Raw genomic sequence first — 27220 nt, 5'->3', positions numbered from 1 at the left:
TTTATGAGAATTTTATGAGGAAGTTTTTAAAAAAAGATTTTTGAAAAAAAAAGAGAAAGAAAATTTAAATGTGAGAATAATTCAAATATGCCACGAGTCCAAAGTTGATAAGAGAAGACATGACTTTAATTACGTATTACTATCTGTATTAATACATTTTTATTATTATTATTATTATTATTATTTTTATTTTTATTATTATTATTATTATTATTATTATTATTATTATTATTATTATTATTATTATTATTATTATTATTATTATTTTTATTATTATTATTTTATTATTATAGAGAAGACATGACTTTAATTACGTATTACTATCTGTATTAATACATTTTTATTATTATTATTATTATTATTAATTTTTTTATTATTATTATTATTATTATTTTTATTATTATTATTATTATTATTATTATTATTATTATTATTATTATTATTATTATTATTATTAGTATTATTATTATTATTATTATTTTTATTATTATTATTTTATTATTATAGAGAAGACATGACTTTAATTACGTATTACTATCTGTATTAATACATTTTTATTATTATTATTGTTATTTTTATTAATATTATTATTATTATTATTATTATTATTATTATTATTATTATTATTATTTTTATTATTATTATTATTATTATTATTTTTATTATTATTATTATTTTATTATTATAGAGAAGACACGACTTTAATTACGTATTACTATCTGTATTAATACACTTTTATTATTATTATTATTATTATTATTATTTTTATTATTATTATTATTATTATTATTATTATTTTATTATTATAGAGAAGACATGACTTTAATTACGTATTACTATCTGTATTAATACATTTTTATTATTATTATTATTATTATTATTATTATTATTATTATTATTTTATTATTATAGAGAAGACATGACTTTAATTACGTATTACTATCTGTATTAATACATTTTTATTATTATTATTGTTATTTTTATTAATATTATTATTATTATTATTATTATTATTATTATTATTATTATTATTATTATTATTATTATTATTATTATTATTATTATTATTATTATTATTATTATTATTATTATTATTATTATTATTATTATTATTATTATTATTATTATTATTATTATTATTATTATTATTATTATTATTATTATTATTATTATTATTATTATTATTATTACTAGTGGGAAATGTTAATGTTAAAAGAATATATTCATGATATAAATAATTATGAATATTTGTTAAAAAGAATAAGTAAGAAAAGAAAAACCAGTGGTAAGTATTTTTTTGTATATATTTCTATTATTGTTGTTATTGTTGTTATTATATACATTAATATTTTTATTGAAAAGTCTTTCACTTTAATCACACTGCATCACTCACATTCTTTTCTCACACCTCTCACGCCTCTCAAGAATGGAGAACCCCGCCCTCATTTGACTTTTTATTTCTCTTCTCAAAAAATTAAAAAAAAAAGGTCTCACCTTTTTTGGATTTAGGATTTGTTGTTTAGGATTGGGATTAGGGATTCGGTCGCTTCGAGTCGGGTCTCTGGGTTTGTAGACCTATACTAGTCCATGCAGGACGAATTTAAAACCTGAACAGGTTTGGTTATTTGGAAATGCGAGGATTCACCGATTGCTTGCTAATACTTGATGAGACACTTATCCAGAAATGAAAATAATTATTCTTAAGAGTACCAGAAAAAACCTTTTTTTTTTGGGGGGGGGGGGGAGGAACAATATTCCTGTTAAGAAAATTAAAAAAAATGGAAATCTTTTATGACCGTGTGAGAAAAAAAATTTGATTTGAAAATTCCAATATTTAAAGTTAATCGAGAAAGATAAAATTTTAAGCATGACCTTTAAAAAAAAATTTTTTGTAATATAAATTATGAGACTATTGGAGTTTGAATAGCCAAATAATCTATTTACATCAATATTTTTTTAAAGCTTGCACAACTCTAATGATATTTAACAAAATAGATAAGTTTCTCAAATTCTGGGAAAGGGCAGGTTTCTTATGGCTTTTTATTATTCTCAGCATTTTTTCATGTTCAAAATAAAATTGCCAAACTATTCCAAAAAATATAAAGACTGTAGAAAAACTATTTGTATTCTTTGTTTTAGCAAATGTTCGCGAGAGCTGAAAACTTCTTTGATTTCAAAAATTAAAAAGTCTTTTTCTTTCACATCTGACTTTTATGACCCAAAGGTGCCAAGTGAATAAGCAATTCCTGCAGAGTTCTTTTACGAAAAAAGAGTAAGGGTGAGAACGTGGCAAAGCTTTATGATTTTAAAACTGTTATGACGAGACCAGAGACAGGTGGTCAGCCTTGTGATTGCATCATTTGTCAAATTGTTCATATGAAGGCACTCCAAACCCAACCTCTATGATCCGATGGTGATTACAAAATAATACTGATTATGTATTACTTAATATTTCTAAGATTCTTACTGCATTTTCATTTACATTTGATTTCATCGAAGAAATATTACTTTTTACTTATATTTACAAGCTATTTATGTTAGAAAAAGATAAAACATTAAATTTAAATTAAGATTATTTATGGTGATATGCACGCTATCATTAAATGGCTATTACTGTGGAGATATTTATGAATTTGGCACGATGATGTTTTTAAGATAGCAAACACTCACCTAAAAGAAATCTAAAGTTTTGAAATTTTGTTGAAATTGCTTCTGAACACTTCAGATAGCTCACAATGTTCTGGAGCTACACAAAACCAAAGGAGAAGTTCTGACTGTTTCACCCTAGTTGAAAGAGGAGTCCCTCATCAATACACTTTCAGAGAGAATATAAAGCAACTAGCTTCCAAGAATCCAAAAGTCAGTGAACAGATTGAATCAACTGTTATCGCTTCAAAAGAATTCTCACCTCATAAACTGTCAGAATTGTACAAAGTGGTAGAGGCCCTCTATGTCAATTACTCCAGCTAAACAATAACCTCGGCTTATACTTCATTTTTAGAAACATGTTACTAGGGTGTTTTGCATTTTTTCTTGGTCTCTGTTAATTATATTAGCAGAGATAAATACATCTGACAAATGACAAACTGCAGCAGAAAAAGCAACAATTGGTTCACTGCAAGAATCTTTTTTACCTTCTGAATGATGTTTTATTGAAACGACACATTTACAGTGACTATTTAGTGAAGCTTGAAATTGATGTTGGGGATGGTTTTTTTAAGGTCAGTCTTTGCATTCAAGAGGATGAATAAAGCCTTCCATCCCCTCCCCCACTAGTCAAAAGATATTTTCATATAAGACAGCTGGTTAAGTGCCAACTCCATTTTAATGTGATAACCTCAAAAATATCCAGCTTTTAATTTGTACAAGTGGAGTTGATTTGCCATGTGACAAGAAGTTGGCAAACTTGCTTCCGGGCTTTAATCTCCCAAGTAAGGTTCATAAACCACTCTTAAATGTGCTTGAATCGACAGCTGTTCTAAACCATACCCCGCCAATAAAACTTCATTTTTTGCTTGGTGTGGTCAACCATTTGTTCAAAGCACTATAAGAATTCTGGCTTAAGGCTGATGAGTGACCAAAAGCCCTTCACATCAAGCTTCAGCCCTTCCATGGAGGTCAGTTTTCTGGCAATGATCGCAAAAGCTTCTGTGAAATGTTGATATTCTCAAAAGACTTGCAGAGGAAGACTTTTCAAGTTTTTCCATTGACACTGTCAGAAAATTCAATGCAGTTGTGTCCTCTTATTTTGGAAATCAATTGCACTCTGACTATGCAAAAAAAAAGGTACAACTTCATTCAACAATCATTAACTATATCATACAAGTTCATCCAGCAATGATTAACTATATAATTTTTGTTTTTTTGATCACCCAGAGGACGGAAAGATGGTTTGACGTCTTTTACAAATTTAGCTTAATACCATAAATGTCAAACTAATTTTTTTTTCTCGGACGTCATGAAAGAGTTTAATTTTTAGATTTTTCTTATCTGAAAAAAGTGTGAAAAATGTTCCCTCCATGTTCCTACCTTCCCTCTGAAGAGTTTTTCTGGTCTCTTAAGAGTAATCATTTTCAATTCTGGGTAAGTATGAACAGCGCAGTATCATTAAACCACAACAACAACAATTAACTTTTACAAATCAATATCTGCAGAATAATTCCCAAAAGAATTCACAATAAGCTCTTAATCATTAATATTAGCACTGATGGTTATTACCAGCCTCTATTTCAAAACTGATTATCAGCCTCTATTTCAAAATTGATTAGTAATGAGCATAACAGATTATAAATCAGTTCGGTGCTGGTTAAAACATTTAGCAGTTATTCGCAAGTAAAACAATGCCGGTTTTGTCAACAGATTACATTTTCGGAAGTTTAATCTAATGATGGGATTGAAAAAATTATTTACTAAAAAATTTATATATCTACTAAAAATATACAATATACATCTAAAAATTTACAGATGTTTAAATCCTTTTTACTCTTTCTATCTACATATGTGTGTATAAATCCATTAGATTTATTTTTTAAAAGTACGAAACAACAATGAAAATGCGTATAAATCTTTTCCACCAAATACTTCTGCTGTTTTAAACGCATAAAGTTTTTAATAAACCTAAGGAAATCTAATGAAGTAGTAAGACTGTTATAGAAGTTTGTACTTTATTCGTTTTTATTCGTTAATAACGGAAACCAACGTTAATTAACGGAAAAACCAACTGTTAAAGATTAGATGTTAACGCAAAAAACAACATGAGATTTTTTAACTTTTCTTAAAACCATTAAGTTTGAGATTTTTATCTTTATTATCTTAGTTGCTTTGTAAATCAAATTCACAGTATAACATCTACTATTGAAAAAGCCAATTCCATTATTTGATGTTGTTTTTAATGGTAAAAAGTTTGATCTACGGCGAGCTTCTGAAAACCGAATATCAAATAAAAGTTCGGTTGATCTTTTCATTTCAAACTCGGGCTTTCTGATCACGAGAGCTAAAGATTATTTGCATTCTCATTTGTTAACTTAATCCAATATTGTTCTCGCCTTTTTGAGATTTTTAACAAAACACAAAACTTATCATTATTATTACTTTTTCAATAAAATATGTTTTTGCTATGAAAATTAAATTATTATTCGTTGTAAACAACCGAAAAGGGATTAAAAAAAAAGGAAAAAAAAAAATTAATTTTTGGGAAGATTAAAACAAAAATGTTGTTACAAAAAGAGTTTTTACAAATTCGTGTTTTTGAATACACACTTTATTGTAAATTCGGTGCCAGAGATTAATGAGTATTCGGTACAAGAGATTAATGAGCTGGCATTTCAAACTTTTTCATTGATTAAAAAATGCTCAATATTCTCTAAGAATGTGTCACCCATATACGGCAAACCTTAAATTTTAAAACACGTATTTGTAGGGTGGAGAAACGAGTTTTTAGGAAAACTTTAAAAATTATTTTGACTAAATAAACCCTCTCTAAATTCAACAAAAATTTCATGTAAATAAAAAAAACCCACAGAAATATATTTTTTCATCAAACAGTTTTTGTAAACAATTTTTAAATAGACAGTACTCATTTTTGTATTAATAAACAAACAAAAATTAAACCCCCATCTTTAAAAATGTTCTCAGAGCGCTGGCTCTAATAAAACTAATCATTGTTATGCAAACTTTATTTGAACAGAAGGTTAAGAAAGAAGAAACGAATAGTAAAATATAGTTATGGCGCAGTTTCAGAATGGAATTTGTAGTTGCTGCGATGATATCAGCCTATGTTGTTCAACATACTTCTGTCCCTGTTTTACGGCCGGTAAAAACGCTGAACACGTTAATGAAAGTTGCTGCCTGTTTGGCTGTTTAGGTGTAACCTGTGTTGGGCCAATAACTAGAACAATAATTCGTTCAAAGATCCGTGAAAAATACAATATACAGGTATCAAACTTGCTGCTTCTTTTATCTTTTATGAATTAACTTAACCTTCAAAAATAATTTTTACAATTTCTTTTTTTCAATAGCAAATGTATAAATCTGTAAAAAACTTTTTAAAAAGATTAAAATGGAATTCTTCTTTTCTTAGGGATCATGCCCTGAAGACTGTCTATGTCATTGGTTTTGCCCTCTCTGTGCTCTTGTTCAGGAATCAAGGGTAGGCAGTTGTTATTTATTCTAAATTTGCAGAAATTTCGTTTCATAGGAATTTCTAATTGCTTCTTGAAATTCTATTTTCGTGAAAAAATTGTCAAATTTAAATAAACTATTAAATAATTTGTTTCAGGAGATTCAAGCTAACGGGGCCCCAAGACCATTATGTATGGCAAGAGAATGAAGCTTAAGCTTCATTTATCGGGAATGAATTTAAAAAAACAGCTGTTAGATATATTTAGATTGTTTTGTAAAGTAAGGAAATAATAATCTTCTTTAGAAAGAGTTTCTCAATTTCCAATCTACTTTTTAAATATCGCAATTAAATCAATGCAAAGACTGACTAACGACTTAGGTTGTAACTTTCGAGCTAGGATCACATACAAAAACACAGAATCACAACCAAGATTTGAATTTTTTAATGATAAAATGTTTTGCATAAATTTTCGGTAATGCATTAATTTCAGCCTAAATTATAATTTTCGGTGCCGGTTAGTTTCAGTTGGATGAATGTAAAAAGTAGTTTATGACTTCTCCTGCACATAATTAGGGAAAACGGGGTAAAATGCCCAAATTTAAACCACTTTTTAAGTTATCTTGGTGGCAAATAAAAATTCTGAAGTTAATCAAAAGAGTTTTACGTCAGCTCAAGATGTTGAAGACCTAACGGAAACATTAGAATGTGATAAAGATGAAAGGTCTTAAGTTGAGTGGAAATTCACCTTTACTTATGACATCATTAAAGTGAAAAGGGTTTTCTCAGTAATTTTCGCGGATTGAACAAAAATCGCGAAACTTAGTGGATTTTGCGGGAGGTTATTTTTACACGTTGAATGCCTATCAGCAACATTAGCTAAGTTTCTTAATTTTTAAATAAGTATCAACCTGATTGATTTGGAACGGTTCTTAGGGTCAGTGATCGGAAGAAATTTACCTTAAAACTATTTTTTGTAACTTGGCATATGAAGGGACGTGCCGATCCTAGTTGTGGTGTCTGGGTATTTTTATGTGCCAAATTACCATAAATGTGCCATATATAGCACATTTATGGGGGCTATTAAAAACTAATTTATCTATTTTTAGCAGCTTTAAATAGTTTAAATAGAATAAAAATATTATTATTAACATGTTGATTTAAAAGTAACAAATACGAACGGTGTTGATCTTCTAAATATAATTTATAATACACAATCGGTATTATTCGTGTGATCACTTTCGGATCAGTCAGAACCAGGGATATCAAAACTGCGATTGTTGAAATGTTATCGTGGCTCTTTTCGGAAGTGTTATTAGCTTAGTATTACCTCTAACTTATCCCAAAACATTTTATTTGAAATTAAAGCAAATACTAACTATAATTCATTTCAAAACAGCAATAAGAAAAGAAAAATTGATGAGGAGAAAAGAATATTTCATGAAGATTGGGTATTTTTTAAAATAGAAATCATTTTAAGAAAGGGAAATGACATTTAGTAAACTAAACCTTTAGATAAACACGAGAACTCATCGTATGTAGTTTCTTTGTGTAAGGTCTTAAGGCAAAATTTTACATAATGAGCTAATCGCTCATAAAACCTATCGCACCAGGATGAAGCAGGAAGAATAAATTGTTGTCGGATACCCCTATTTAACAAATTCACATACAGGTTTGGCCTTGAAAGTTTTTGCATTATTGCCAATTAAAATTTCAGGACTTTCTCTTCTAGATATGAATCTTCGCAAACCTCTTAAAAATAAAGGTATCTGAAGATCATTTGTTAACTCTAAGTGAATCGCTCTAGCTGTTGCACAATAATAATAAATATACCCTTAACAAAGGTTTTCGCCATGAGGCTTGGAGGAGTGTCTTGCGGGAAAAACTCCACTTGAAAGATTTAACACATTTACTAAAAAAAGTAAATAAACAGATCTGTCTAATTTGCAATAAAGAACTTGTCGAGAATAAGTCAGAAAATGTTAAAAGCCATTTTGAAACAAAACATATACATTTTTCTGTGGAACATCCATTAAATTCAAATCATAGTAAAAACAGAATTGAATTTCTCAAAACATGAGTTAACGATCAACAAATTAATTTTTTCTCGACGTACAACTGAAACAAGACTTGTAGAAGTTGAAATCATTTATTAAATGACTTAGAAAACTGTGAAGCATTCAGTTTATTTATGTATAAATCATCAGATATTCAAAATAAACTCTAAATGGCAGTATTTATTTGATATGTAACCAATCTAATTGTGAAGGAAGAATTACCAGATATGATTAAGCTGAAAGACACAACTCAAGAAGTTGATATAAGCCCTTGAAGTAGTTCTAATTAAAGCCAATGCACCAAACAACAAACTTGTTAGTGTTGCTACCAGCAATCTTTGGCAAACAAGTTTGAATAATTGCCCTATTTTTTTTTTTAGACAAACTTTAAAAACTTTTAATCATTTTCCTCATATAAAGAAGATGATTGTTTCTAATCTTTCAATTTAGGAAGATGATCATAAGATTTAATCAAAGAAGAAAAAGCTACAAAACTTTCTTAAAGAACTTTAAAGGAGTTTAAAGATTTGCACTTAAATCATTTCTTGGATTTATAGTAAACTTCTCAAACCTTTTTTAAACTGATTTTATATGGGATGGTTGACCAGGACCATCAAAAATCCTTGAAGAAGCATCTTATTTGAAATAGAACTATTTGGTTTCCTAGAACAAAATCCTTTGATGTTGGATAAAGCACTCACTTTATTGGATTTCTGTAAGATCGTGCTTGAATATAAATATCCTCAACTGAGAAAGATTGGTGTAAAACTCGGTATTTGTTTCAATGTACACATGTGAATCTTTATTTTCCACTATGAGAATTGTCAACTCAAAATAGCTAGTAAATTTAACCAGTGAGCATTTATAAGGTCATAAAGAACACATTTATTCAATATATCCATATTTGCTTGAATGACTCAGTTTTTGGTTTGAAGCTTCAGTAAGCCCGCTTTAATGCGTCATGGTCCATATCAGCGAATGCTGCTTCAAAAGCGGCTCATAATAATGAACTTTAGACGGCTGGATTTGTTGGTGACCCTTTCAATTACGCTTCATACATAAAAATCCAAAGGATTTAAATCTGGGCTCTTGGAAGGCCAGAAATCTTTAGATCAAAACTTTCGACATTTTCTGACAACCAAATTTTTGAATCAAATGACTCGTTTAGACGGGCGCACCGTCCTGTAAATAGTAAACGACCTTCCAGATAAAACGCAATTAAAATTAAAAATCCATCCACGGGATCACTATATTTATCAAAAGACCCAAATAAATTTTTTTCGTGACTTTTTTCTCCCATTTGTTAATACAATGCAATGGAATGACAACACTCTTATTGGATACAATATTAAACATGTGAACAGTCGCTGGAAGTTTCGTTCTGGAAAAAATGGGGATATCTTCAGAGTCCTTAAAATGAATTTTTTATTTGGAAAGCTAAAAACACTGTGCCTCCGTTTTTCATCAATTTGCCTTGATAAGTAAATTTCATGATAATTAGTGCAACGTTCAATCCAAAACCAAGTTGTGTCAAGCAATAAATTTTGTTTCAATATACCACAGTTTGGAACCTGCCAGATAGATTCGTTAGTTTTTAAGCTGGGATAAGTCTTGTGCAAATCAATAATTCCCGGTTTATTTGCCTTCCTTCTTCATTCTTTAAGCTTCTTAACACGCACCTCTGCATTTCTTGTAAATGGCTAAATTGTGAACTTCTCTTCAGTCCAGATTTTATGAACTTCTCTTCAGTCCAGATTTTATTTCTCTTCAGGTCAGATTTTATTATCTTTGTATCTTTGAATAACTGCTATTAAAGTCATTTGCTCTTTGGGGGGTTTTATCTCATTTTTTATTATACTCTAGGCACAATTCTCAATTGATCCAATCCTGTATTTCATTTTAATATTCTGCTTTAGCACCTTTCGGTGTCACGTACTGCATAACTTTGTTAAACAGCTGGTCAGGGCCTTACCATCTCTTCTTTTCCATTTGACTCCTCATTCAAGACTATCAAGTACTGCTTCATGACCTTTCATTTTAATTTCAATTTTATTGACTTTATCGTAGTTTAAAACTGCTGTTTACAATAACTGGACCAAAACTTCACTTTTTCCGATGAAAAGTAATTTACTGGTATTCATTCCGAGCTTTGCATATCAACTCCGAATTTTCAGAAATCCATAAAGATAACTTCATCACGTACTTTGATGCTATCACCCTTAAGAGCTACGATTGCTGATTCAATTGATTGATCAACAGTTCCTTAAAAACTGTTAAATTCCCATGGGGAAAAAGTTCTTTTGTAAAACAAACAGCTCTTTGTGATTCAAAATTTTCGCAGTTATAATACACTAAAGGAGTTTATATACCACGATGTCGTGACACAACGTCAACAGCATCACTGTCAATCACATTTTCACGGTTCAAAGAAACTCTTACTTTAGGCAACATAATATTAATTGGATCATTCACGGCCCAAAATATTGATGATAAAACTTCAGGTAAACCTACGAGAAATGCAAAACACACTGACTCTACTTCTTTCTCTTCAATGTATTCTTCTGACATATTGGCAAAATAGGCTAATTGTTTTTAGTTCTGTAATTTAGTATTCGTTTTATAAAAAAAGTTTATATGTAGCATAAGCATCTACAGAGAATGCTGCTAACAGCACACTCTCGACTTCTATTGCATCTTTTTTTTCTTTCGCGGTTAAAGCATCGTAGACTGAATAAACAGCGTTTATTAGACGACTTGGAGAAATTTGTTCAAGCTTTTGATTCTGCATTTCAATAAATACTTTCGCTTGTTGTATTCAGATAACAGCATCCGAAGTGCTATCATACATTTCAAACATACCAAATAGTATCATGCATGATTCAACGGCGCAATATAATCATAATTTTCTTGAAATTTATAATTTCATAATTTTCTTGAAAGGATATACTAAGTTGTCTTCTCTTTTATAAAAAGAATTTTGTTTTTTACAATTTTTCGTGTTTATTTATATCGAATAAAAGATCAAATTCACTGGAAATATCAAAAACATTTTTACAAGTTTAAAAATCTTAAGGTTTATTTTTTTAATTTTTACATATATTTATGTAGGATGAAATTCCACAAAAATGGCCCTCAAAAATCTTTGTTAAAAAAAATATTTACAAAACATATTTACAAAACATATTTACAAAACATATTTACAAAACATATCTACAAAACATATTTACAAAACATATTTACAAAACATATTTACAAAACATATTTACAAATCATATTTATAAAACATATTTACAAAACATATTCACAAAACATATTTACAAAACATATTTACAAAACATATTTACAAAACATATTTACAAAACATATTTACAAAACATATTTACAAAACATATTTACAAGTATTGTTAGAGAAGAACTAATACAACTGTCGATTACGTAATGTCATCGAATGTTCCAGCGCTTTTCACAATGGAATTACTTTATTTTACGAAAAACTCAAATATAATTTTTTTTTTGGCCATTTTTTCCCGATAGTACCAAAATTTTGATTTTGTAAAACCGTAACCAAAATTTGGTTTTTAAGTGTTAACCTGTTTCGGTTTCAGTTTCGGTTCCGCTTTCCAATAAAAGGAGAAAAAAAAAAAATTAAGCAAATCTAGAATAAAACACCTCGCACCCATTTTGCATTCACTCATACTTGTAAATATTTCATAACGAAAAAAGATTAACAAAAATAACAAAGCAAAACAAAAATTGATTGAAAAAAAAAATTGAAAAGAAGAACATACCCATCAGATGATTCTGCAAATAGTTTCTGTGGTTATATTTTCTACAGCAAAAAAAATACTTAATGTGTTTGAACATCAGTATGTGATCACATACTTTACAAACTTTCTCATATTTGTCCTTGAATATTATATCTTAAAATGCAATTTTCATTTACACAAGAGCAATTATAACCTTTTATTGATTGATTCAGTTTATTTTATCTCCGTGGGAATAATGAGTTTTTATCTATATCAGTGCATTCATTAATGTAAAATTTAAAAATAGACTTTGCAAATGATAAAACAGACAGAAAATAATGAGATTTAAAAAAGCTAGCTTTTAAAGTTGATAGCCATTCGTAATTTATTAACACACAATTGTAAAGCAAAAATGAAAAATAGTTTGTCTATGTTAACTTTTAAACTAAAATGCATTCAAGTACAATCAGTAGAGTCAGAAAAAATTCAAACCCAAAGTCTTGGACGATTTTTTTTATTTTTGGATTTTTATTTGTTTAACTGGTTTACACTCTTAATAACTGAATTGTTAACAAAGTATTTTGTTCATCACCTTAATCACCTTGATCACCTTGATCACCTGGATCACCTTGATCACCTGGATCATTTTAATCAAGCAAACTAGAACTGCAAAGTATATTAGTCAAAAATGTAATATTAAGTATTAATAAATATTAAAGATTTTAAAGTATAAAAGTATGTTAAAGTATCTAAAACTAAATACTGTGACCTCTCACCAACCAACAGGTTCCATCGCACAGTGGAGAATTTCTATGACAAAATCGCTCAAAAAGTCAAAAAATCAAGTTCGCATAAAATCTTATTAACTTTATTATTTTCATGCTAGATAATTGCCTTATTAAACTATGTAACAGAAAATTCTTCTCGATTTTTTATTTTGTCGTATTTTTGAAATTTCGTGGGAAAAAAAAAATTCAAAAATTTCTGGCATTTGCTATAGCAGCTATTATTAAAATAAACGGCTAATTATGGCAGAGGAAGGTATGGCCTATATTTTAAAATAAAATTACGTTAAATTTCTGTCGTAATTGTGCATAATATAAAGCGTTTTTATGATGGACTACTATTTGAGTTTTAATTTTCATATAAAATTATAAGATAATAATGTTTTTGTTAACAAGTATGGTCTTGTCGAGTAATAATTTTTTTACGAGCAATAACTGTAAACAATCAGATACTTTTGTAAAATTATCCGCCAACGTCCGCCACTTTTTATTTTAACGCTTCAAAAATAGTGTGTAAACCGTTTCGTAATATACACTATCTCGTAAAAGTCTTGAAATAACTACAAAATAAATTCTTGTTGTCTAATTTTTTAATATTTTTGTACAAACTTAACCAAACTACGTAAGTCTTAAATTGTATCTAATATATTAAACTATCAAACTATAAAATCTCAAAAAAAAAAAAAAAAATTTTAATTGTCTTTCACTAAGGTCACACCACTATGTATTTACTGATTTTATTATTTATTATGTAGATTCGACAGAAGTCAAAAAGTTGTTCACTAGAAGAGAATTATATGAAATAATGAAAGATTGTAAAGGTAAAAAATTTGATGAAAAGTTTTCGTTGTTAGAAGAACACCTTATAACAGTCATGAAATATCCAATAGATCAAAAAAGTACCATAACAAGAATTTTAAAATTCTTTAAGAGCGATTTCAAGAAAAGATGGATAGCTGCAAGTTATAAACAAGAAAGTTTTATAAAAAACAATAAACAATGGCTCAAATCAAACATCGAGCTACCTTATTGGTCAATAAACATTCGACAGAAACCTGGACGACCATCAAAATCATTTATAGAACTAAGTGATTGCAGCTAGCGTCGAAAAACTATGGAATTGCGCAAACAGGTCTTTGTTGATGAGTTGACGTATGCAGCTAGCACACTTCAGGAAATACTGATGTTTTAAAATTTATTAAAAAATTACTGCCACGCCTACCACAGCAAAGAAATACCGAAAAGCATTTAACTCTGCTTTGAAAAAAGTAACTGTCAATAAATTAACACCTCAAGAGGCACTGGCACTGTTTGTAGAAGGCGATTTTACTAGAAAAAAGTGGGAACTTATTCAAAGTAGAAACAAAAATGTCCACCCCTGCTACTCAATAATACAGCAAACCAAAAAAGAATGTTACCCTAATAAGCAATCGATACAAGTAACCGAAATAACAGCAGAAATTCAACTACAAGCATTACTTGACCACACCTCATTACGCTTATATAAATATGTCTTAAAAGTTGTAGAAAAGTGTTCATTTGAAGAACAGAAAAATATGGTTTTAATGTCGAAATGGGGCTGTGATGGATCGCAACAAGCAAAATTTAAGCAAAAATTTCAAAACACCGATAGTGCAAATATTTTTCAAAGTTCTCTAGTACCTCTGAGAATGATTGTTAAAATTGATGGTCAACAGGAAAAAATTATATGGCAACGCTGCAACTGATACTACATCAACTTTGAGGTGCTACATTTGGGGATAAACATCGAAAGATTTTAATAAATTGATAAAAAAAAGAGCCAATCAATACGGAAACCATCTCATTTGGATTCTCGGTTCTTCATACTAGGATCCGCTTTTTTTAATCGCTTCTTCATTTAGCTTATAAAATACTTTTATAAAAGTGCCAAGCTCGATCAGACGAGGAAAAAAAAATGTCAAAGAAGCAAAGAAGAAAATACAAACATCTTTCAAAGAAGAATTAGGGCTTCAAGTAGATATACCTAAAGCAGGGTTTGGAAATACGAAAGACGGCAATACGTCAAGAAGATTTTTCTTAAACCCGGAATTATCTTCAAAAATAACTGGTGCTAACTTGGATTTGATAAAAGGTTTACACGTTATTCTTGAAGTCATGTCAAGTGGATATAAAATTGATGCTGTTAACTTTGACGCTTTTGCTCATGAAACTGCTAAACTGTATGTCAATCTGTATGGTTGGTATTCCATGTCCCCAACCATTCATCAAGTTTTGATGCATGGTGCTGAAGTAATAACTCATGCAATCCTCTCTATCGCCCCGTTATCCGAGGAGGCAGCTGAAGCCCGAAACAAACACTTTCGGCAGTACAGACAAAATTTTAGTCGAATGTTTTCTTGAATCGACTGCAATCAAACGTATTAATCAGGCTGCTATTGAGTTCAGACCCATACATAAGTAGTTCTAGATCAAAACGGCACAAAAAAACGTTGCCTTTTTCCAAAGAAGGAGTCAATATGATGATCTCAGCATGAGGCATTGATAAGCGAATATATCTTTTTATTAACAATAAATTACTCTTTAAAATTCTGTGTTTTAAACTAATAAAGTGAAAAAAAAATCCATAAAATATTTTTTAGCGGTTTTGTCATACAAATATTCCACTGTGCGTCGTCTAAACATAAAAATGCACTTAATTTAGTTTACAATATCTAAACTTTCGATGAAAATGAATTTTTTTAGAAAGATGTTCACTTTTTATTTTAGCGCTTCAAAAATAGTGCGTAAACCATTTCGTAATATACACTATCTCGTAAAAAGTCTTGAAAAAGCTATAAAATAAATTCTTGTTGTCTAAGTGTTAAACTTTGGAAATTTTAGTAGTTTAAAAAGAGTCTAAGAAGCCTTGTTTGCGACCGCAATTGTAGCCACCGATTGTGTTGTTAAAATATACGACCTTGGCATTTCATGTGAGGTTAGTCATTGGAATAGGTAACGAACGTTCGTCTATGTTCCTCTTTTTCGCAATCGAACCAATTGCCACGAGAACTAATTAAATTAAAGACTTTTTTTACCAATGTTGCAGTTTACTTCAAAATATTCTTTAGCATTTCGGGGAGCATGTTCGACCTTCTTTCTGTCCAGGTAATCCCAAATATCCTCAATTATATTCAAATCTGGACTCTAGGGAGGCCAGGTCATCAATTCCAGTACTCCTTCCTCTACCATTTGGTTTAAAAAATTTTTTGCCACTCGGGAACAAGGTTTTGGGTCATTGTCCTGCTGCAGAATAAAATTATGACCTATTAGTCTCACTTCGGATGATACAGCATGGTGCCTTAGGATATCCACATAACGTTCCCCGGTGAGTCACCCCTCTATTTTGATCAAATCACCTACTCCAGATGAAGATAAACAGCCCCAAAATTGTAAAGAGCCTTCTCCGTGTTTAATAGTAAGGTTTAAACACTCGGACTTCTCCAATTTTTTTTCGAACATTTTGGCGTCTTTTTGTTCCAAAAACTTTTGGGCCCAATCTTTGTGTTGTTTCGAATATTTAAGTCGTTTTTCTTTATTGCCATGCCGTAATAATGGTTTTCAAATTGCAACACACCCTCTTAATCCTGATTTGAGTAAGTGTCGTAGAATACAAGAAGAGCTGACATTTTTCCCAGTTGCTGTGTTAATGTCCTTTGCCAACTTGTTTAATGAAAGGGTTTTTAAATATTTATTGTCATCTATTGTTAACTTAGGAAGTCTACCACTTTTCTTTCTATCTTCAAGGGAGCCAGTTTCAAACTTTTTAATGATTTTTGTATCAGCAGTCTTTGGATATCCTGTTTTGGACGAAATTTGACGCTGCGAATAACGTTCTTCGTGAAGCACAATAACTTTTTGTCTACCTATTAAAGATATTTTGCCCATTTAGTTAATCCAAAAATGCAAATTAAACATTTAAAAATGAAAACAAACATTTAATTAATCTAAAAATCCAAGCTAATAACTTTGTTTAATTATTTTTAACAATTTGTTTCACTGTGTTCATAAAAAAATAACAATTTTTTAAAAATGTACCAAACCAGTTTAAACCAGTTTATTTTTATTTTTTATTTAGATAAACGCTTGGTCGGTAGTTATTATGACACATCGTTTTAATAAATAAACAAACAAATCCCTTATGTTCCCTCATCAGTTTTGTTTATTTATTCAAAATAATATACTCTTTCAACTTTTCTTTATATATTATTAAATTTAAGTAAGCTTTAAAAAAATTACATTTGAAAAAAATTTTAAATACGTCTAATTATACAAGTGGTCTAAAACATATTCACAGTACTGTATATGCTATTGTTTTGATTGTAGTTGTTGAGAGTTAAAAACTTGCATTGATTTAGTGTTTTCGTTCCATACAACTTAACTCTCAAAGTTTTATAAGTTTTATTGGTATAAAGATTAGTTTTTATCATTTGAGCTTAAATTCCGGTCAGTGCAAAATAGATAAAGGTTACTGTCATTTTGGGTATTAGGAGGAATGGTGAAGGAGTTGTTACATCTTGTAAACGTAATTTAACCTGTACTGTACTCAATGTAATATGATGCTACCATTACAGATATTGAAGCTTTATATTTTCTTTGCGTAGCAATCATGTTTACGACACCAAAATTTTCTTAATCAACTTGAAAGTAGTTGTCCAATCCTAACTCCCCTCCCCCCCAGCTTGACAACCCTTGATAAAGAAGAGCAGCATTTGGTGTTGAAAATTCCACAATTGGCTTAAACTGCATGGCTGGATTTGCTTCGTACTTATAATTAGGTGAACCAACCTTAAGACAGTGTAACAATATTTCATACTTTAGCGGAAAAAAATTCCCATAAATTTGATTCGCATTATCGGAAAAGATTAAACCGTCCAGTCACGGAACCCTGAAGTTAAAACTTTTCTCGCTCCGTCCTCCGTCGGATAAAATGTAGTTGGTTAGATTAACATGATTTGAGTCATGAAAAGTGACATTAGGGATTGACCAGTTACATTTTAATCAACTGGCTTCTAAAAAGTCTATAACTAACATTAACAATAGGGATGAAAATGTTTCCATTCGTCTGTATTAAGATCTAAATATCTGAAAGAACATAATAGTAAACGTGTTGATACCATTCTTAAAAGTCATGAAAATGTGATGAATATGACTGGTTTTGACTACCCTGTTAATATTAAATCTATAGACAAGTTTGAAAAGCAAAACCAAGAATATCAACTAATTAAAACGATTATGAGGATGGATTGATAGGAGTTATTAGAGCAAGTAAAAAATATGATAGTGACTTGTGTGTTAACTATATTACTCATATCATGTGTATTACTCATCTCTGAAGTTGATCATTCTGATATTATGAAGAATGATTAGTATTGTCTAATTGCTGGCATGAGCAAGTTATTATCATTGTAAACAACAAAAAAGGCTTATATACTTCTGCATTAGATGTTTAAACTCATTTCATTCACAAAGAACCATGGATAAACATTTAGAGAATTGTATTACTTATGAAGCTGTTAGAATAGAAGTGCCAAAGAAAGGTACAACCTTATACTTATATAATTATAGAGTAGCTTTTATTATATACGCAGAATTTGAATCTATCATCAAACCTATTGATATCTGTCAACCAAATCCACAAAAATAACACAATGTAACAAAAAAAAAAAAAATTTCTGTTTATCAAAGTTTTTTGATGTTTCTTAATTAATTTGAGTATGCTGAGTCTAAATATGACATTGGATTTTTTATTGCATCAATCGTTTGGTCGTAAAAAAAAAAAAAATCAATTAAACATATAATTAATATAAATCGTTTTGCAATCATGTTACATTATATTGTATTGTAACAGTCTCTCACAATCTCAAAAAACACTAAAAGTGAACAGTAGAACGAGGTTTTCTTTTATGAAGTTTCTCGTCATCGCGTATCAAACACCAGATGTAGTCACCCATCATAGCTGCATCCCATCTGCCCTGGTATCTTTTCTCCATTGCAAGAATATCCTGATGGAAACGTTCCCCGTGCTCTTCACTCACATCACCCAAATTTGGTCTGAAAAATTCCAAGTGTGAATGCAGGTAATGCAGCTTTATTGACATTCTGCATTTCATATCTGCGTACCGTACAATTAAGTTTTCCACTATCTCTTTGTAGTTATCACTCTTATTGTTGCCTAAAAAGCTATGAACAACATGTCTAAATGCAGTCCATGCTTCTTTTTCAACAGCAGACATTTTGTCCTCAAGCTCCTTACATGCCAACATAACTTTAATCTGTGGACCAACGAATATACCTGCTGAAATTTTTGCATCTGACACCTTTGGAAACATCTGCCGAATATGCTGGAATGCTGCACTATCTGGGTTTAATGCTTTGACAAATTGTTTGATAAGACCAAGTTTAATGTGAAGGGGTGGTAGTAAGATCTTTTCAACAGGTATCAGAGATTGATTAATAACATTGTGCGAACCAGGCTGTAAATGTTCTCTCACTGGCCACTCACGTCTTGTGAAGTGCTGGTTTGCAGCCCTGCTATCCCATAAACAAAGAAAACACGAGTACTTTGTGTATCCTCCTTGCAGACCGAGAAGAAATGCTAGCATCTTAAAGTCTCCACATACATCCCACTTGTAACTGTCGTAGTTGATTTTCTCAAGCAACAACTTCACGTTCTTATAGTCTTCCTTTAGATGAACGGAATGAGCTACTGGAATCGAAGGAAATCGGTTTCCGTTATGGAGCAAAACTGCCTTTAGACTTCTTGTTGAGCTGTCAATGAATAATCTCCACTCTTCAGGATTGTGAACAATGCCAATGTCATTGAAAAGACCACGAACGTCATGACAATAGCACAGTGATTCTGATACTACATAAAAGTATGCGAATGTTTCATGTCTTTTTCGGTATTTCGAGGTTCTGCAGCTTGGATCTAATAAATTCCATTCTTTCAAACGTGATGTCAGAAGTTCTGCATTTGATTTAGTGAGACCTAAATCTCGTACTAAGTCATCAAGTTCTTGTTGGATAGAGAAATGAGGTGAATCATTCGGTTCCCTGAAATCACAGTCATCATTGAGTTCATCCGGTGAGTCTACTTCAGAATGATATGCAGCTGCTTCTTCGGATTGAGGTGGAGTAGGAACAGGCAATTCATCACTGTGTGGAACTGGTCCAATAGAAGATGGTGTACTTGGATAAACTAGAGTCAGCCTATCTTTCGGTTTTTTATACTTTGAAATGTCAACAATGCAGAAAAAGCAGTCATCATGATGGTTCGTCGGTTCTCTCCATATTCTCGGAATCGCAAAGGGCATTGACTTTCGGATTCCACGCAGCCATCCTTCCAGAGTTGATCTGCAGCTACCACAACTGTAGTGTGGTGCCCACGATTTGTCCTGATCTCCCATAGCCATGCCAAAATAAGCATGATATGCAGTAAAGAATTTTGTACCACTGACAATCTTATGTTTAGCTTGTGTTGGACTAATATAGTAACCACAAACATAACAGAATGAGTCAGGACAAAGCTTGCAGGATCTACTAGACATATTCACCACTTCATGTAACAGTTGTAATTAGTTAAACTGAAAATAAACACACGAATATAGTTAAAATCAGCATATATATATAATGTTTTAATTGCATTACACATATACGAAAACTCCGAAATATACTTTATGCTTTTTCTCAGGAAATCTTGATGATAGAGAAAAACCAATGGTACCACTGAAATCAGCATACAAAAATTATGTAAGAAACATTAAAAAATTAACATAAACAAAAATGTTGTTACATGGTGTAATTACACTAAACAGTGGATGGTAAAAATTACACTAAAAGTATCTACCTTCTAGCTCTTATTATTATATAAAGTGTTTTGATGACAAAAATTTTTTTCCAGCAAAAATGTTACTTATACTGCAACAACAGTTGATGAAGATATTGCACAAAAGCTTATGGAGATGTAAAAGCTTATGGAGATGTAAAAGATATTGCACAAAAGCTTATGGAGATGTAAAAGCTTATGGAGATGTAAAAGAATGGTGCTAAAACCATATGTAAAATTAAACAAAAAAAAATATTGTATTCGGAATAGGTAGTAAAGAAGACTTTGAAAGAACAATTGTTGGATATGTCAGAGTGACTTTTCAAAAAAAGATAAAAAGTGAAGTAACCATTTTCACTTGACTGGAAAGTATAGAGAAACAGCTCACAACTCTTGCAACTTACGTTTAAACATACCAAAATTTATTTTAATCGTCTTTTACAATCTTACAGGATATGACAGTCACATATTCATAAAAAATTTTGGTAAAATGTCAAGTGTATAACAGTTAGGAAAAGTTTCATCTTTTCAAAGGATGGTTGAACTGATGAGAGCTCAAAAAAAAAGATAGATTTATTGATAGTTTAAGATTTATGGCAACTATCTTAGTCTCGCTAAAAATCTTGATAAAAGTAATTTTTTCAATACTAAAGTAGGGAATGTCATCGGGTCCCGGTCGGCCGCCGAACGGGTAATTTAAAAAAAATTTTTGGGTCGCGAACCCGTACGGGTATAAACCCGGTAAATACTCGATATCCCGATAACCTGAACTAATGATCAAACGGGTTATCGAGCACCGAAAGCTAAGGAACCGAAACCGATAAATTATCGAGTACCCGTTCGGGTATTGAACTTTTTTTTTTACCCGAAAACCCGAAGCCGTTCGGTTTTTTACTTTATCATTGTTCGGGTCCCGAAACTAAGTAAAAGATTTTTAAAAATTGCGAAAATCACTAAAACTCACTAAATTTTTGCTACGAATTATTGCTTACGGTAATTTTAGCATCTTTGGAAGATTCTGTGAAATGTATAATGTAAAATTTTAAAAATGTACTAAATTAAACATTCTGAAACAGGAAGTTAGTTTATGAGTATTTAATCAAAGTTTACAGTTAATTAAACAACATGAGTAAATGAAAGAGGTTTAATGTTTTGAAAATGTATGCAATTTTGGTACCAAAAGTTAACTTTCTAAACTCACTAGTTGCCTTAGTCATCATAGAAAAAAACAATGGGAAGTATAGCAATTTCACCTTAGAATTTTTACCTAACACTGATTACAAATAAACATTTAAAGTTTGAAGATTGTTTTTATGAGTTTCTTAGCAAGGAATAAATTGGAAGAATTCTGAAACAAATTTTAAAAAATCATTTTCGACAAATTTTTTGTCTTCTTCAATTTCATACATGTCCATAATATTAATTGCGTCAGCAGGGGCTTCCTCCATGTCATCATCTGACTCCTTATTTGAAATTGATTAAGAGCTGTTGGTTTCTGAGCAGAATTTGAGCAATATTTTTCTCTTACACTGAGAGTAGCTGCTCTTTATGAAGAGGAGTTTTTCAGCTTTCAGAGGATCCATACGATTTCTTCCCTTCGTGACTGTCAGGTTGGCAGCGCTGAACAAGCGCTCTGAGGATGCTGAACTTGCAGGAATACTCAGGATAGCAAAGGCAGCCATGGAAAGAATTGGAAAAATGTTCCGTTTTGTCACTCAGAACTTCATTGGCTTTCCCATCCATGCAGAAACTGCCTCAACATCATTTTCAAAGGCAAAAAGTTCTCCTTTCAATCCAGTTGGGCTCTTCCTTGAGTACGGGAACGCTTCAGTTTTGGGCGGACATCTAAGATGACAAATTTAATAAAAATTAGGCAGATAATTAGCCATACAATTAAAATTAGTTTTAAACAAAACTTTGAATGTCTCCCGTCGTCTCTTGATTTTTTGATTAAGCAATGCTTGAAGTTAATTAGCACCCTGTGAAAAAATTTATAACCACTATGCAAAGAAATTAAACTGATTATACTTAACAATGTATTACCTGTTTTTTCGACATCGCTTACATAGGGAAGCATGCCATCTGGGTTTGAAGATAGTGTTGGATTTTCTTTTTCACATTCATTTCCTTCTTCGTTTTCAGTATCAACATCGCCTAGACTTTGTGACTTGACTGGCAAGCAAACATTTTCGAAATGTTTTTCTCTTTTACACACGCCCGAATTTAAACTCAAAAATTTTAAATTACAACCTTTTTAACATCATTTCAAGAAACGGAAAAGGAAACAATTCTGACACACAATGATGCTTTACAATCACTTTTACTGGTTTTGGCTTACCTTGGGTTTTTTTGTAACAATCAATCAGAGTCGAGCATTTCAAACGGATGGCGTGAAAAGCATAAGGAAATATATAAAATTTTGTTTAACTGCCAAAAGGCCAAGTGAAAAAGTTTTTATTGCGATTATTACGGTTATATGCCACTTTGGTAACTTTTTTTAGAAATATCAATTATCTTTAATCAAAATGGACCTTTTTCACAGAATGCCCGACAGAACCGTTTGGATAATCGGGTTCGGGAACCGATAGGATCAATAACTTTCGGGAACCGGTTATTTAAATTAACAGAAAGATTGAGTCGGGTCGGGTATGAAAAAGTTCGACTACCCGATTTTATCAGCGTTTTCGGGTAATACCCGTTCGGGTAATCAGAGTCCAATAAAATTATTTTTAGCTTTTATCGGTGTCCAATATCCGTTCGGGTTGGGACTCGTTCGGTTCCTATCGAGACCCGGACATTCCCTACTCTAAAGTGCTCCTCATACAAACATGATGTTAATATTTGTAAATAATTACTTTTGCGAAAAAGTGCATGCTCAAATGAATATATGACAAGTATTGAGAAATTAAATGACACTGAGCTACCTCTAAAAGCAGAATTTTACTCAATACCATGTGTTGAGCATATTCCTAATAAAGATTATGAACATGCACAAAAGTATGTTTTAGTCTTGATATTTTTGAAAATTTTAGAGATGTATGTATAAAAGCATATGGTAACAACCCTTTAGCTCCTCAAAGAATACGAATAGGTAATGTTGATAAGCTAGTACCTAATTTAAGCAATAAAAGTAAATATGTTGTTTTATAAATATGTGAAATATGGTATGGGTATTCATAGAGGATTAAAATCTAATAAAAGCCCATGTTTAAAGCAATACATAGAATTAAATGCTGACATGAGGGTAAAGGCTAAAAACCTGTTTGAATTGGACTATTTCAAACTAATGAACAATTCTGTTTTTGGAAAAACTATTGAAAATATATGAACTAGAGTTGATATCAGGTTAGCTAATGATGAAGTTAAAGCAAAAAACCTGCCCGACCAAACTTTAAAAACTTTAATATTATTGATAAAAATCAAATTAGTACGCATACGAAAAAGACAAAGCTGGTATTTAACAAACCAGTAATCTTATTTTTGTGTATTTTAGATTATAGCAAGAACAAAATGTTTGTCTTTCTTTAGGATTATACAAAGAATAAATATTTAGATAAATCAGGACAAATGTATACAGATACTGACAGTAAAATCAACGAAAAAGAAACTGAAGATTTTTACGGAGATATTACTCCAGATGAAGCTAGATTTGATACAAGTGAGTTTAAAACAAATCATTAATTTATGCTAATACTAAATTTAAAGCTGAAAAAAAAGGTGATTTTTGAAATGTGACACTAAAAAAACTTGATTTGAAAAGCTCTACAAAATGACTCTTTTTAGTTAAAACTACCAAAAGTGACTCGAAGGCTAAAGGTGGGTCAATATTAAAAATCCGTTATTAACAGGTTACCGTTTGAAATGCATTTACCCGGTCATACTTTTACTGGACCTGGTACGAGGCTTGATGAAAGATTGAATGAGGATCTTACTCCAAAAGAATAGAGTAAACCTAAAAATAGAGTTAACAATGCTCCATATCATTATAATGTGTGCTATCTACTAAATAAAGACATCCACTCGCAATAATGTATGTGATAAACAAATGTTGGAAGAAATGAATAGTATTGATAATCCTTCGTTTGGCAAAATTTAGACAACTCTATTGTTGAAAACATTATTGGAACAAAGATAAAGTTTGAAATGGGATTATCAAGTGAGCGAGACCTATTGACTACATTTTTGAAAAGAGCAAAAGAAAAAGCAAAAAAGTGTAATTTGAAGCACTCGGGCTCCGAAAGAGCAGTCGAGCGAGCGAGAGCGCATAGAGCTCACTTCCAGCCAGTTGATTCACTAGCTCCTTCCAATCTATTGATCCGAAGGAGCTAGTCAATCAGCTGGCTAATGAATTACATAAACAAGTAAAAAGTTATTGTTAACGATATAAATGAAGCACGGGCTGTTGTTGATATGCAAGTATTCTTCAAAATTAATAAAGGTATAAAATACCTACTAGCAATCATTGATATTTTTTCCAAATATGGCTGGTCAGTTCCTTTAAAAGATAAAGCTGGTAAGACTGTAGCAAAGCATTTAAGACTTTATTCAAGGAAAGAAAGCCGAGTAAAATTTGTGTTTTACAAAGATAAAGAATTTTATAATGGAGATGTACAAAGTATTGTTGAGATTTACTCCACCGAAAATGAAGAAAAATCGAGTGTAGTAGAAAGATTGAATCGTACGATGAAAGAAAAAAATGTGAAAATTCTTTAGTGCCAATTCAAATTACGTATGAATAAACGTTTTGGATGACCAAGTCAAATAATATAATAACAATACCATTCATTCTTCGATAAAAATGACTCCTATTGACGCTTAAAGAAGAATAAAAGTATAGCTTGGAAAAATTTATACCCAGAAAAACTTAAAATAGCAATACCAAGAGCATATCCAAAGTAGGGATTGCAATCCCGCATTCATTTTGTGCATGCGAGATCTCGCAAAAACTACTGCGGGATCCGCGGGATTTGCGGGATCCGCGGGATTTGCGGGATCCGCGGGATTTGCGGGATTTTGAAACTATTGCTTTTAAACAAAAAAAGTCAATTCTTTTAAACAAAAAAGACAAAAAAGATATCAAATTAAAAGTTTAAAAATTTATCTTCAGCTATTAAAATATTTTTCTTAGCTGTAAATATAAAAAAATCATTCAAAAATAAACAATTATTTAGCAAAACATTAGTCGAACTCGTTCAAATTTTTTTTTGTTTAGTTAATGATTATGTTGAAATTTTCGCTAACGAGTATGTCGAAATTTTTGTTAATGAGTATGTTGAAAACGTGAAATTGAAAACGTGCGTGCATAATTATAAAAAATATACTTTTAAAAACTACTTTTTAAAAAGTCTTTAAAAATTATTTACATCAAGATTTTAAAACAAAAGTTCCAACTAAGCATGTCGCAAATTAAAACTATATGGAATTATTTTAAAAAAGTGATAAAGAAGAAAATGCGAAGTGCATGTTATGTTCAGCTATTTTAAAAATTAGTCAAAGATCAACTAAAGGGTTATTTATCCATTTAAAAACTAAACATGGCACCGATTTAAAATCAAACGTTTTACAACAAGACAGAGCATCAACTTCAAAACAGCATGAATCAGTTGAACTTAAGCCTAAAATAAACATCGACTGCGAAGACGAAGAAATAATTCCATCGAAAAAGATCAGAACAATTGACACGCATTTCGTAAAGGAAATTTCTACGGAAAAAATGGTATCGCGCATGGTTGCAAAAGATGGCTTTACATTTAATAGTTTTTGCACATTTTCAGATTTACGGTATTTGTTTTCAAAGAATGCTTTCCGGCTCCCTTAGCCGCGGCACTTCGTGAGAGGTTTACACAACGTCGTAATAAGTATTTAAATAGGCTACTAGTTTACTTCCAAAATCCTAAAAAATATGAACAAGAAATTTTAAAAAAATGAAAATACTTTTTCAATGCCAAGCAGAACCGTTATGCGTCAAGAAATAAACAAAACATTGATAAGAGTTTATACAATTGAAAGAAATAAAGTCGAAGAAAATGAACTCGAAGAAAAAGAAACTGTAGATTCTATTAACAATTCCCAAATACTTACTCCTGCAATTCTATCACTGAAAAAAGAATCGGAAAATCAAATACAGAAAGACAAGAAAAGCTGGGCAGAAATTAATAGTTTTTTCAAGAAGTGAAAGCAATAGTAACGCGTTTATATAAGCTTCACTTGTCAGGTTCAATGATTTAGAGGCTGTGGATAATTCAAAGAGCTTTTGCGGAAAAAGCAAAAATGTTTTAGAAACATTGTTTGAAAAAATGGAAAGAACTGTTAAAGGCTGTGCGTGGTGTAAAGAGATTAAAATGTTAAGCCTCACCTCTAAGATAAAAACACTCGTAGTAACACTAAGTATACATTAATAAATACTAAATATTTAAAATAAATATTAAAATGCCACTAAATTAAAAAGTACTTTCAATTAAAACCTATTGTAAACTAAAGTAGCTCTCAATTGATGCAGGGTTTTTTTTTTTACACAAAGCTAGTGTGAAGACGAATCACGAACCTAGACACCATTTGGTCTATTTTAATCATATGTACTACTTTGAACAATCGAGATCCTGATTCAGAGTGTACAAAACGCACTCTCTAAACATTTTATACTAACACGGTGAATCGTCCTTCAACTG

At 30.6% G+C, this 27220-nt stretch overlaps 2 protein-coding genes and 1 long non-coding RNA gene across 3 annotated transcripts; 2 read left to right on the top strand and 1 right to left on the bottom strand.

The window, feature by feature from the left end:
- The first annotated feature begins 5655 nt into the window (after window positions 1–5655).
- Window positions 5656–6438, top strand: LOC145190252 (uncharacterized). Its single transcript, XM_080067070.2, has 3 exons — window positions 5656–5934; window positions 6080–6148; window positions 6278–6438. Exons 1-3 carry the CDS (start codon window positions 5725–5727, stop codon window positions 6326–6328), a joined length of 330 nt encoding a protein of 109 aa, XP_079923196.2. The 5' UTR covers window positions 5656–5724; the 3' UTR covers window positions 6329–6438.
- A 9847-nt stretch (window positions 6439–16285) lies between these two features.
- Window positions 16286–16612, bottom strand: LOC149887209 (uncharacterized). Its single transcript, XM_090091485.1, has one exon. The coding sequence runs from the start codon at window positions 16610–16612 to the stop codon at window positions 16286–16288; it is 327 nt and encodes a 108-aa protein (XP_089947611.1).
- A 1002-nt stretch (window positions 16613–17614) lies between these two features.
- LOC149887208 (uncharacterized) lies at window positions 17615–21137 on the top strand. The gene is made up of 2 exons (XR_016453512.1): window positions 17615–18264; window positions 20628–21137. It is a non-coding gene; the product is annotated as an uncharacterized LOC149887208 (long non-coding RNA).
- Window positions 21138–27220: the final 6083 nt, after the last annotated feature.

The sequence above is a fragment of the Hydra viridissima genome, unplaced genomic scaffold, assembly GCF_058129835.1.
Source record: "Hydra viridissima isolate aposymbiotic clone 2 unplaced genomic scaffold, HvirCarnegie_v1 scaffold_6, whole genome shotgun sequence".
Taxonomy (NCBI): domain Eukaryota; kingdom Metazoa; phylum Cnidaria; class Hydrozoa; order Anthoathecata; family Hydridae; genus Hydra; species Hydra viridissima.
The sequence above is the reverse complement of the archived record's forward strand: the minus strand, read 5'-3'. Positions and strand labels throughout refer to the sequence as shown.